We start from the raw sequence: 14686 nt of genomic DNA on the forward strand, positions 1-14686 counted from the left end.
GACATTCCACATAATGATGTCCAGATTTTCGACAGTTATAGCAAATGCCGATTTGTGGTCGTACGTATTTTTCCACAAGAGTACGAAATGTTCCCTGACTCGATCCTTCCATTGGGTTCGTAGTCTGATCCCTCATTTCTGCATCTTGATGCATGTTACCCTTGGTTGTTTCGCGCTGTTTAATGGGTTTTACTTTTGAATTCTGAAATAATTTTGAGTTATTCCCTTTCTGATTTCCATTTTTATTTGCACTCTCTTTCACTTCTGTCACCTCGTTCACCTGTAAATTTCGTGGTTTATAGCTATTTTCAGCTGGTCTATGATATAAATACCAATTATTTTCGTCCACTATCCTGCCAAATTTTCTCAATTTTGATAGAGAACTTATATTTGCACCTGTCATCGCATTTTTATACTCATGTCGCATGTTACGCCAAATAATTTCGAACTTTCGTCGTTCTGAAATTGGTTTGGTCATGGAATGGTAAATCTTCTGCATTTCGTGAAAATAATCAATAAATTTTTCGCTTCGTCCTTGACGACGATTAGTTGCCTGGATTTCCAACTGAAAGTCTAAGTCGGGAGGCAAGAACTCACGCTTCAGTTCTCTTTTCAACTGAGACCAGGTTCTGAATTCTCTATTTTCATATCCCTCTAGGTACCAATCTTTTGCTCTGCCAGTGAACAAATGTATTGCAGACCGAAACAAATCTTTCTCGCTTACGTATTCTGCTCGGGCTCTCATCTTAACCTCTTTCAGAAACTCTGCTATTTTCCGACCCTCATCTCTACCGTCATATTTAATTTTCCATTCCGCTATTGGTATACGTCTAACTGTTATACTGCTAGATCTCCTTACTTTTCTACTCCTACGAGTTCGCGATCTAGAAGAACTTTCTGAGCTGGTTTCTCGCGACCACTCACTATGAGATCCTTTCGAATCATTTGAGCTTTCCGATTCCGATCTCGCTTTCCTCGATTTGCTCTTAGTTTTAGAATTATGAATCGTGCGAGATTTATGTATATTAACCGATTTATTCACTCGGTGTTTCCGCGTATCTTTCGTTGAATCTTCCGAGCCATCAGATAGTGAGCTTTCAGTGTGAGAGCTTTCGTTTCTGTTTAAATGTTTCCTAATGCCCTGTCTCGTATTCATTTGATTCGGTATTTCATGTAAACAAACTTTCGGTTTAGGCGAATTCATCGCTTCGGTTTTCATACTTGTGCTTAAATTTGAAAGCAATTTCTCTAGCTTTTTCTTATTGTAAATACGTTTTTCTACGTCATTCACCCTTTGATGCTGTCTCTCTAATTCTTTCTGACGTCTTGTTTTCTCTTGTTCAGATGTTTGAATAACGAAATCTTTGAAAGCCCTGAACAGATCGGGTAAATTCTCGGCTTCACCCTTTTCATATTCTGACAATTTTTTCAATATTTCCTCTGTACGCTTCGTTGAATTTTCTAGCTCTTTCTCCTTTTCCTGAATCAATTTGACCGTTCTATTTGCCTCTTCTGATTCCTCAGAAATAAGGCCTACAGCTCCTACACTTTGATTTAGATCATCTATTTCCGTTCTCACTTCTTGTAACTGCTTCGAAATTTCCTCTTCCACGTTACTCATTTCAGGGATCTCAGCTAACATTGGGAAATGGTTACAACAAATCTGATTTAATTCTTTTTCAAGTCTATTAATATCTGGGGCAAATTTCTGAGAGTCCGATGCTGAATTCAAACGTGCGATGCGGGATTTGTAATGAATCAGTTTTGTTTTAATTTTCTCTTTATTTCTAGTATCCATTTTAGGATTCTCTAGTAAGGAACCAATCGCTACGAGCTTCATCATTATTGTTTGTATTTCATCCTTGGTCGATCGCCAAGTTATCTGATAGAACGTGATTGGATTGCTATGCTCTCTCTCACGTTTCAACTGATCTTTCAGCTTACGCCGCTTGATACTCTCGTGTTCATTCGGATCATATAATATGTTCCGGATTAACAGTTCATGCTCTACTTCATATACGCCTAAATGAGAAACCTCTAACTTCCGGTATAATGAATCAAAATTCATCTTGAAAATGAATGTACGAATGAATTGCACTAATAAATATTCTAGCAGTGTTTTACTAATTGTTATCCGTGTCACGAACCACTTGGAGAAACTCTATCAATGAACAAATTCGTCGATAATCGAATCAAGACCCGTTTACAATTCTTCTTCTAACCTATCAGCGAATTCGCGCTTATGAATGAATCACTATTTATGCAAATTTGGTGCTTTAAATTTCTTCTTCACAAACGTACGCGCACTAGTAAGTCACTTATCAGAACCATAGTTTAATTTTTTTTTTAGAAGGATTTCAGGCAAATGCCGCCACGTGTACCACCAACAATGTTCGCTTTTTAACCTCTCCTACACTCCGGTGTAAAAAAATAATGCCAATTATTTTTTTCGAGTCTTGATTAGCTTTTCTCTTAGTTAGTTGGGCGCCAATTATTACTTCCGGGGTCAGACGGACCTCCCGCAACACCTCGGTTCCTGGTCTGAGCCTCGGGAACCTTTGAGGTTGGGCTCTCAAGGCCTCTTTTAATGCTGGCAAGCTCGAGCTTGAGGCCAATCGCTCTCAGGGTCGGCTTCTTCGGGGAAAAAGCTGATCAAGGCTCGGGTGTGGAGTATGGAAAAGCGTGTAGATATAATTTTTATGTTTTTTTATTACCTAACCTTACAGTTCTGTGTTGGTGTATGTCAGTTTGTGGTGTTTCCTGGAATCGTCGTGTCGTGTCAGTTTGTGGTGTTTTCTGGAATCGTAATCGTTGTTCGCTTGATGGGTTCTTCGCACGTTGCTCGTTCTCCTCTTCGAGGTTATAAGGATCCTTTTAAGGCTCTAAAACAACGGGTCCTGTTCGCAAGGAAAGTGGGAGTTACATACGGACCTTTTTTCCAAACTTGTACCTTTATTGGGTACATACCTGATATTTCCCCACTTGTGGACTCACTATATTTTAGGACTACTGATTATTTTGTAGTGTAATCACTCCAAATCTTTCTCTTTTTAAAATTAAAATTTTTAAATCTTATTTTCCGTGTACTTATTTCCAGTCCGTGCGATAGTCGATGCTGCCAGGAAATGAATTCTTCTGGCAGTTCTTCTTTCATCTGCCCTGTACATTCTCTCTTTCTTTCGCTTTCCTCGGTCACTCCTCTCAACTTTTCCTTACTTTTCTCACTATTGTTTACTATTGTTCATTCTTATCCCCATCTCTATTTCCGCGTGACACTCATTCTCTTTTCCAGCTTTCATATGTTAGTGTAATGTTGTCTTAACCTAATCCCTAGCACTGGGTAAGTATTTTTATGGCATATTTTCCTACACACTAAATACAAATAATACAAAAATAACGAATAAACGACGCTAACGGTAACACTGTGTTTTCAGCAAATTACGAACACGATTGACGTCGAAGTTAGGTCTGCAGAATGATAGCCTGCAAGGTCTGCAAATTAGCCTGTTAGGTCTGCAAATCCAGATAGCGGCTCCATTGGAGAATAAATTATTCATCTCCGTACGAGTCACTCCTGAGCATTCCCTTCCAACGTGGAAGAACGCACTACAAAGCCCACACACAGCAGGTTCAATACCGTTGACTTGCTCGCTGCAGTTTCCGCATTTCTTCTCCATGATTGTACACGTTAACGTTATTTGACGGTAATTTTTATAATTAATGGATGCGCCGAGATATAGGCAACCGGTGTTGACTGTATAAGCAGAACTTACAGCTATTCTCCTGCAGATGGCGCTCCGATCGAGTAAATGAGCGTTTTTTGTATGGCACAATTGATCCGATACAATTCACAGATTCACCAGCACAATAGACACATAAATATGAACTATTTTCACTCCGACTCAGACATAAAACAACCAAAGGATGTGAACAGAAAGTTCGATTGAATTTAAAACTCGATGAACTACCAACAAAAATCGAAAAAAAACTCCCGGATGAAAACAACAACAATAGACTTTATTGCAGTGTTGCCGATGATACGGGAAATTCCTCTTGGAACGTTAGTGCCATTTAAGAAAAAGAAGAAGAAGAAAAATTTCGCTGCAACCCTAACCTACACACACGTATGTACATAATGTACATAATAATATGTACATAAAATATTATTATACTTGAATTTTGGAGCCTTAAAATGATCATCTTCTTCTCAAAGGTATTTGGCAAAGTTCCCTATCTATGTGATGCAAAAAATATTATAGGAGGTTGTGTCCAAGATACGACCGCATTGTGACGTAGAACTACGCTGTTATTTTTTATAAGTCGTTTGTTTTTACCTTCGGATATTATTCTATAGTGCTGTGAAATTTTAGAAACAACTGCTTAGTAGAATAATCTCTGGAACGGTTTTTTCATTGTAGAATCAATTGACGATAATTGATTGATGATTCATTCTTGCCCTCGCAAAACAATACACTAGCTGATCGTATGTCGCAATTTATTTCATGTTAATGCATTGGAAATTTACCTCAAACGCTATTCCTGTAGCCTTTTTCGTAATTTACATAGACTCGGCTACAGTCGATTATATACATGTTGCACCAGCACCATTATTCCACATCTTATAACTACATCAATATATCTTTGGCACCGCATGGAAACAACAACAACTTTTCAACAATGACAACACTTGCAAGTATCAAATATCATGCTACATGTTATTTAGTATTGCCTCAAAGGAATCGCTCCTCTAGATATCGTTCGTACAAACTGAGCGTAAACCAAGCGCCAAACAAGCGTTCGCCATAGCATGCATACAGAGCCATACATTGGTGGCTTGAAACTACCAGAAATATAAACACTTCTCATCATTTTGCGCTATTCTCAAAAGAAACGCTTCTGTTAATATTACTAGCCTTGAGAAAAGTTGCATTACTTTCTCATGCTTGAGAGAAGCGCAGCTGTCACCCTTAGTGGAGAAAGTTTTGTTACTGGCAAGCAAAACCTAATCACATACAAAATTCCAGAACGACATTTACTTTCTTGGTGACTAAACAAGCGAAATAAACTCTTTTCGTTAATAACAACTTCGAAAATAGTAGCAATGCTTCATTATGACCAATATTAGCGCAATAGCAATCCTAGTTGAAGGCAGTTTTGAGACTGGCACGCGAATCCAAATAACTTATAACATTCCAGTAAGACATTCAAGATGCTTAGTATTCCCCAAATATTTTTTTTGGCAAACAACGTTAACACCTGCTTCGCCATAACGCCAGTTTAATGCATCGAAATTTTATTGCCCCTGGCAATGCGTTCGTTTTTTGCAGGGCTCGAGCCTGCCTTCCTCTTCTTCTTGCTCATCCCACACTACGCGAAGCGTCCAATTTATGACGCGGAAAGAAAAACACACGATACGAATAACGCGAAAAACGAACGGAAAAAATCACACGACGATATCCAACCCAGCAAACATTAAATCGTATAACTTTGCACATGATAAGTTACATATAATTTCGTATCAAATCACAATCGCATAAAATATCAATCAAAATATCGATCATATATATCTAAAATCGCATAAAATTCAAAAACACGATTTTCCATGTCATCGATGGATTGAATGGTAACATTGTCGGATCAAATCGCATATCAGTCCAAAAAGCATCGCATATCTATGCGGTTTTATATGCGTACAAAACATGGCATATACGTATATCGCCTCCACTTTTGTGTGTATATGCTAGTGATATGCATCATATATCATACAAATGTGTCTTGGTTGTATGTATATCGCCTCCAATTATAGCTATTCATACGACTTAATGTTTGCTGGGAAGTTGGATTACCACTGGTGGGGTCCAATCTTAGATCGAAGCGCAGCGAAAGCAAAGTGAACTGGATTGCTCAACAGTCCGATGCCGAATGGAAGATTGCCTCAGCGAGATCCACTGTTTCTACTCTAGGCTAGTATTCTCCTTCATTCTTCTACTTTTCCTTTGTTCACGGAGACTTTAAATCCTACGATTTCCCCTCCGTTGGTCGTCGATAAGTTGCTCGTTATTGACAGCTTTGTTCGGGAAAGCACACAAATGGACAGATCAAATGTAGAGGAACATGATGTGAAAGATTTTGAACACTTTGTGAAGAAGCCTGAGGATGTTTACGTTGGTATCGTGAAGAAGCTGAAAAAGTATTGGATGCAGCTAGGAAGCTGAACTTTAATTCGATTTGTTGTGATTTTAATACTGAAATCGTGAAACAGATTTCAAATAAATTTCAAATTTGATTTCAGCGATCCTGTTATCAAAACTGCGACCTTGATAAACCACTCCAATTTTCGTCAAACTACCAAAACTTAATGATTTGATACGCCAAATTCCTGAATTTGTTGAAGTAATAGACAAGGCTTGGGTAATGAACGAATTGGTCCCAGCTGTTGGATGTCAAAAGGCGCCTTTTTGATAACATTCATCAGCGTCTGTAGAGCAAGTATTTTCGCTTTACAATGCCAACGAAACAAAGACCGGAAATCGGTTTGCCCCCACAATCACAGACTCTATTTTGAAAGCGAAAAACTTTGTATTGGCTCAAGGAGGAGCTTCAAGGATGAAATTGGCGAAATGTTTTAAAGCAAAGTTCAACAGAACCATATATAACCAACATAAAATTCAGAGGATTAGAAGGATAGAACCATTTTATGATTTATTTTGTTGCATTGATACGACTTCAACAACCCATAAATAATAAAAATAAATTCAAAATGAAAATAAACCTTCATGTTAATTTTTTTTCCTCAATTTTTCGATAAAGATTTTTTATACAGATTTCTTTTGTTAAGAATACAGGTATACAGAATTTTACAAAATAAATACAGAATGAAATGTGGCAACCCTGATTGTCATGTACTTGCCTCTGATGCGCTCTATACCATAACTGTTGTCCGAGGGTTTTCATCAATCCGTTTATTGACGTTGAACTTGGACTGGACGTTGATACTTTTGATTGTTGCAATCGTCGTTCAAGTTGATGCTCAACTGTTCTGCAGGTTTCGCAGGATTTTTTCCTCCTGTTGTCCAGCTACTGAATCAATATCATCATCGTCAAATTTGATTTAGTGAGGAACAATTTCAAATACCTGTTTGATCAATGCAGTCCGTGACATTTGATAGAAGACGCAAAAATCATCATGAATTGTGTTACGACAACGAGCAGAATGATTATTCATATACGGGAACAAATCTGCATATACGAAAGGTTTTTTTGCAATCCATCCAATCAGGACTTCAAACAGCTGCTTCGAAATTTCTGATGGTTGCTCCGATAGCTGCTCTAGCATAAATTGCAATCTGACATCAGTTTCATTAAGGGTTCAACTGGTACGAGGGCATCAACCAATTCCTCCATCGCTGTCAGTTCTTCAACACTGAAGCTTATCTTGTGTTTTGTTTTCAGATCGAGTAGCGACTTTTTGAACTGAAGTCCAGAGGACTTAGAATCGGTGTGTTTTTTCGATTTTATTTGATCCCCGAGTAATATTTCAAAGCGACATAAAGGCAAATATTGTTTATAGTGTAAAAATAAAAATTACCGAAATTATCGGTTATTCATTGTCAAATTACCGGTAATTCGGTAATGGAAAATGGCCCGGTATTATCGGTAAAACCGGTTAACAATCCCTAGTATGACCCCCCCTTCCTCTGAAATGGACAACTGGTCCCATAAAAATAATATACATATTTCAACCAAACATGACAATTGAAAACCTCTGAAAAAAAAATAAAATGAAAATTGAAAAGTTCGAAAGATTCAACTCGCATATGTTCTACAATTACATATTGTCAAGCGATAATAGTCCAGTTGATGTTCACGCTAACGAAATTGATCTTCGTTCGAAAGTGGAAAGGATTTTAATGAGATAAAACGCACTCCTTTATTGTCTTCTATCTATCTATATACATATATATATATATATATATATATATATATATATATATATATATATATATATATATATATATATATATATATATATATATATATATATATATATATATATATATATATATATATATATATACTAGCTAACCCGGCAAACTTCGTCCCGCCAATTTACTTGATTAATTCTCGAGTAATGCAGAAATTTGTGTTTTATTTGTATGGCAGCCACCCCTAAGAGAGGGAGGAGGGGTATCTAACCACCATAGAAACATTCATTGCACCCTAAAGTTTCCATATATCTAATTTGGTTTAATTTGCTTGATTAATTCTCGAGTAATGCAGAAATTTGTGTTTCATTTGTATGGCAGCCCCCCTTTGAGTGGGAGAAGGACTGTCTAACCATCATAGAAACATTTATTGCACCCTAAAACTTTCACATGCCAACTTTGGTTTCGTTTGATTGATTAATTTCCGAGTAATGCAAAAAATTGTGTTTCATTTGTATGGCAGCCCCCTCTAAGAGAGGGGGAAGGAGTATCTTATCACCATAGAAACATTTATTGCATCCTAAAACCTCCACATGCCAAATTTGGTTTCATTAGCTTGATTAATTCTCGAGTAATGCAGAAATTTGTGTTTCATTTGTATGGCAGTCCCCCCCTTTGAGTGGGGGAAGGACTGTCTAACCATCATAGAAACATTTATTGCACCCTAAAACTTTCACATGCCAACTTTGGTTTCGTTTGCTTGGTTAATTTCCGAGTAATACAGAAATTTGTGTTTAATTTGTATGGCAGCCCCCCCTTAGAGAGGGGGGAGGGGTCTCAAAATATCACGAAAACCTTCCCCGGCCCCAAAAACCCCTACATACCAATTTTCATGTCGATCGGTTCAGTAGTTTCCGAGTCTATAAGAATCAGACAGACAGACAGACATCACTCCATTTTTTATATATATAGATATATATAGATATAGATTATATATATATATATATATATATATATATATATATATATATATAAATAAAAATGGATCGCCGAATGTGTTGATAAGAGCAAAACTCGAAAAAGGAATTGTTCGATTTAGGGCTGTCATTATCATACTTTCTGTATCAAACATTTATTTCATGTAACGGAGAAACATATTATTTGCAAGTGGTTGAAAAATATTGAACAAAAATTGTGTCTGAAAATAATCTGATTTGACGAGTTTTGGTAGAAGTACTAGGAATTGGATAGAAAAAGGTAATTTTAAATGACAGATTAAAAGATCAATCATCGAACAGTTTTGCGGTTGGACCCATTAACGTGCTTAGTAAGAAAACGTGAATGTGATAACGAAAAATAAATTTTGGGCGAGACGAAGTTTACCGGATCTGCTAGTGTAAATTATAAAAAAAATTTAAGAAATTTTTGAATTTTAGAAAAATGGAAATAATGGAAATTCCGCTGTCGCCACGGCCAAATTGATCGAAAAACGTCCATCGTATTCTCCAGATTTGGCCCCGAACAACTTTTGTTTTTGTTTCCAAACTTGAAAAAGTCACTCTCCGGGCAGAGATTTGGTGGATGCCTACTTTGCAGACCTAGAGAAAACGTATGTTAAGAAATAAATCGCCACTTTTCCAACATTTTTGTTATTTTTTTGGTAGGCTAAGTACTTATCGGACTGCCCCTCGTATATACTACTAGCTAACCCGGCAAACTCCGTCCCGCCCAAAATTTTCGTTATCACATTCACGTTTTCTTACTAAGCATACGTTCATGAGTCCAATCGTAGAACTGTTCATTGATTTATCTTCTAATCTACCCTTTAAAATTACGTTTTATTATAAAATGCCTAGTACTTCTACCAAAACTCGTTATTATAATATCATTATAATTATATTTCATATTATTTTCAGAAACAATTCTCGTTCAAGATTTTTCAACCACTTGCAAATAACATGTTTCTCCGTTACATGGAATCAATGTTTTATACAGAAAATATGATAGAATGAACACAGCCCTAAATCGGACAATTCCTTCCTCGAGTTCTGCTGTTATCAACACATTCGGCAATACTTTTTTATTGGTATAGATAGAAGAAGATATAGGAGTGTGTTTCATCACATCAAAATCCATTTCCAGTTTCGAACAAAGATTAATTTCGCTAGCGCAAAGATCAAATGGACTAACAGCACTGTCACTATGTAACATATGGGAATTTATTTTCCGAATTTTCCCTTTTTCCTTCAGAGTTTTCCGAAAATTTTCAATTGTCATGTTTGATTGGAATATTTTTGGTTAAAATATGTGTAATATTTTTATGGAACCCCCTCTCCATTCCAGAAAAGGGAGAGGTATCATACTCATACCCAAAAACCCTCACATCCCAAATTGTGCTTGATTAGTTCTCGAGTTATGCAGAAGTTTGTGTTTCGTTTGTATGGCAGTTCCATCAATCCCCCCTGTTGGATTTATTCCAACGGGATTCCAAAATTATAATTCTCCGCAGCGGAAATGAATTAAATACACTTGATCCGTTTAGTCAAATGGAGAATATAATTTTCCTGTTGAATTACAGAGTTATGTTGGTATTAATGATATATATAATAATAATAATAATAATAGTAATATAATATAATAATAATAGTAATAGTAAATGTACTACAATTCGCATGAACCTAAAGAAGCACAAAAATAGTGATTGTTGCAGCATTGGTGATAATAACAGTATATAATTCATATTTACAATAATAATGATATTTCATTCATGGTAATAATAATTTCATGACGATAATTCATTCATTGTCCTCCGGGTAATTGTTTTTCTCTCTATGGACTTAATCCATTCATTCGATCAAATCATTGATTAAACTGGCCGTTTCTCATTCGATTTACTTCCTATGCGTTGTTTGTTTCTCAATGATAATTATGTTACTCACGTTTAATTCCCCTTCGATATTTCTCGTGTTCAGTTCTAGGGCACTATGATTTTAGTGATTTTAGTCCGGTTCTCCTTAAATTTGGGCTTAAAAGTAATTCCTGTTTAACCTTAGAACACAGATTCGCGACCATTTACTGCGTAAACTGATAGGTCGAATTTCACTGTGTCTACGTATAGAAATTGATTCGCAGCTCTTTATATCGCGAAAGATAACTGGCCACAAACTTTGGTGGAATGCAACCACTCACACGCGAATGCTCACAACTTGATTAAATCGAGTATTAAACAGTTTGGATCGTTCTTATTATCAGCAGTGACAGAACGACTAACCTGTTACTTCGATGCTGTCGGCTGTCAAGATCGATACATGTGAAAGGTGGGCGCGCTGGCCTAATGGGTAGGCCAACACTCCCCCCAAGGTACGCCAACTTCCGGTTGGCTTACGACTCGACGCGCTGAACATCTAGCACCGCCAGCTTGGCAGCCGGGCGCTCGTAGATTCCAGCGGCTGTCTGTACGGTTGCAGACCGTACCTGTCCGTCTCGTCCGAGGATTGTATTGATGACTCTTCCTTTGGGCCAGCAATTTCGGGGCATCTTGGGATCAACAATGACTACGATATCTCCACTGGTGATAGGTTTCACTGCATGGAACCATTTGGTTCGACGGGTGACTTCGGGCAAATAATCCGTAAGCCATCGCTTCCAAAACAGATTTGCCAGGACCTGGGAAGTGCACCAGTTCTGCTTCAAGGTGAGCCCAGAGTTGTTAATCGTGACGAGCGGTTTGTTTCCGTTGGACGATCCCAATAGGAAGTGGTGTGAGAGCGGGAGCAGAGTCTTCGACTGACGGCACGTGCGTGAGCGGACGGGAATTGACCACGTTTTCAATTTCGATTAGTGTGTTACGCAGTACTTCCTCAGATGGCTTTTTCGTTGTGCAGACGGCCATTAAGTTGTTCTTTACTGTACGAATAAGTCGCTCCCAGCTTCCACCCATGTGTGGCGCCAATGGTGGATTAAACAACCACTCAGTCTTGGTATTGGTAAACTCTTTCATAATAACGTTATGATCGATCGTTTCTCTCATCTTCTTCAGTTCACGCTCGGCCCCGACGAAATTAGTTCCCCGATCGCTGTAGAATTTACAGGGTTGCCCGCGCCTAGCGATGAAATTGTGGATTGCCATGATACAAGAACTAGTAGTCATTGAGTGTACTACTTCGATATGTATCGCTCGAACGGTCAAGCAGGTCGCTAGCATTCCCCAACGTTTCTCGACTCTCCTTCCAACGACTACTTCGATTGGGTCGAAGTAGTCTATTCCTGTGTGCGTGAACGGGCGTGAGAATGCTGCCAGGCGTCCAGGAGGTAGATCTGCCATGAGTGGAGGGTTTGGTGCGGCATGTTCCACCTTGCATCTCTGGCAATCTGTGCATACTTGTTGAAAGCGCGAACGTAGATGCTTGATTTGATATCTCTGTCGCAGTTCGTTTATCACCGTTTCGTGGTTTTGGTGATGATATTCGTTGTGGTAGTGCGAAATTATAAGGGTAGTGATATGGTGCTTGCTTGGTAGAATGATGGGTTTCTTCGCATCTTCAGTTGCATATTGACAGGCTGCGATACGAGTTCTCATTCGTAGAATGCCACATTCGTCCAGCCATGGTGTCAGCTTGTAGAGTGAGCTTGATTTCCGAAGGGTCGTTGTTGAGCCATCTTCCTTCTGCCCTGAACTCAGGAAAACGGAGACTTCCTCGGGGTAACCTTCTTGTTGCGCGAGACGAATCAAATAAGCTTCAGCAGCGCAGAGTTCATTTCCGATGAGTGGTCCTGTGATGATTGGATGTTTCCGTTGATTGGATCGTAAATTTTTTATGAACCGTAACACACGTGCTACAACATTTCTCAACCGAACCCAACTAGAATAGTCAGCGACGAGGACAATCGGTTCATAGAGAGCGTAGTGGAGGGCAAGGCTTGCTACGAGTTCAACATTTGTGGATTTGTTCCGGATTCCTAACTGTGGCCACTTGTCTTCGGTTGTCCATAGGAAATCTGGTCCATTGAACCACCTGCTGTCGGGAGATAAATCAGGTTGTTTGTCCCACTTGGTGCCATCGTCGGCAACGTTTAGTTTGCTTGGTACGTATCGCCATTCCTGTGCTTCCGTAGTCTCTAGGATCTCCGTTATTCTGAACCCGACAAATTGAGTATATCGACGATGATCGGAGTTAATCCAACATAAAACATCTCTCGAATCTGACCAGTAAAACTTCTTAGAGATTCGTATCCCAAGTTTGTTGATAACTGTTCGACTGAGCCGTGTCCCTATCAACGCTGCTTGTAGTTCCAGTCGAGGAATCGATGTGAGTTTCAGTGGTGCGACTTTGGTTTTAGAGGTGATAAGTGAACAATGAATTATACTATTCTTGGCAAGGCGAAGAAAACATGCAGCTGCCATTCCATTTTTCCCTGCATCTACGAAAGTATGCAGTTGTATTTCGTCCGCTTTGGTGAATGGATATCTGACACTGTAGGACCGGGCGATGTGAACGTTTTCGACATTGGGCAAGACTTTCAGCCAGGTGAGCCAATCCGTGAATGCAACGTCGTTTATTTCTTCGTCCCATTCAATACCGGATCTCCAGATATCTTGCAACAAGGTTTTCAAGTACGCTAGAAAGTGAGCAATCAGTCCAAGTGGATCGAATATAGACATGAGAATCCGTAGAACCTCGCGCTTTGTAGGTCGTCGTTGACCATTTAACAGAGCTCCGTCAAAACGAGTCCAACCGATTTTGTACGTGAATGCGTCAGACGTTGTATTCCACCACATACCTAGGACCTTCTCTGTAGACAGTTCTGATGATAGGTCAAGACATTTCTCCTCCATGTTTACTTCTTGTAGTGCTGACGTTACCCGTCTGGAATTGCTGATCCAGTTTCGAATCTCGAACCCGCTTTGTGCATGCACGTGCCTAACATCCTTCGCTATCTGTATGGCTTCGTCCTCAGAAGCGACACTGATTGACAGGTCATCGACGTAGTGTGATTTCGTGATGGCCTCGTATGCCGCCGGGTATTCACTCTTGAACCGTTCTGCATTTATGTTCTTCACGTATTGAGCGCTACTCGGAGAACAGCATGCCCCAAATGTCATTACTTTCATTTTGTATACTGCTAGATTCCCCTGTTCATCCGTCCAAAAGAAGCATTGGTATCGTTGGTCTTCTTCACGTATCAACACTTGATGAAACATTTCGCGGATGTCTGCAGTTACTGCAACAGGATGAATGCGAAAACGGAGTAGAATTTCGAACAGAGAGGAGAGCAAATCGGGCACCTTTAGTAGAACGGAGTTCAGTGACTTCCCATGAACTTTTGTAGCTGCGTCCCACACTATTCTCACTTTTTCGGGTTTGTTTGGATTGGTGACTGGGAATACTGGCAGGAACCAGGTGTCGCTGCAATGTTGTTTGACTTCATCGTTGGATAACCTTTTGTAGTATAGTCTGCAATTTTCTTCTGAAGAACTTCCGCCAGCCGTTGATCTTTCGCCATGCGTTTCTCCAGAGATCGATGCCGACGTAGCGCCATTTCTCGGCTATCGGGTAGACGGAAATCATCGTATCGAAAAAGTAAGCCTGTTTCATACCGTTCGCCGTTAAAACGCGTACGGGACTCTAAGAGAGACCTAGCTCGCTCATCTTCAAACGATAGGAGTAACTTAGCTGGCTTACAAACTCCAATGCTGTCGATGGAAAAATACTCCTTCACAGCTCGATGTAGATCTTCGTCAGATCCATCATTGTCCGAAT

At 39.1% G+C, this 14686-nt stretch overlaps 1 protein-coding gene across 1 annotated transcript; it reads right to left on the reverse strand.

The window, feature by feature from the left end:
• Positions 1 to 11634: 11634 nt before the first annotated feature.
• LOC129761076 (uncharacterized) lies at positions 11635 to 14037 on the reverse strand. Its single transcript, XM_055758778.1, has one exon. The coding sequence runs from the start codon at positions 14035 to 14037 to the stop codon at positions 11635 to 11637; it is 2403 nt and encodes an 800-aa protein (XP_055614753.1).
• Positions 14038 to 14686: the final 649 nt, after the last annotated feature.

Source organism: Toxorhynchites rutilus, chromosome 1 (assembly GCF_029784135.1).
Source record: "Toxorhynchites rutilus septentrionalis strain SRP chromosome 1, ASM2978413v1, whole genome shotgun sequence".
In the NCBI taxonomy this organism is placed as follows: Eukaryota; Metazoa; Arthropoda; class Insecta; order Diptera; family Culicidae; genus Toxorhynchites; species Toxorhynchites rutilus.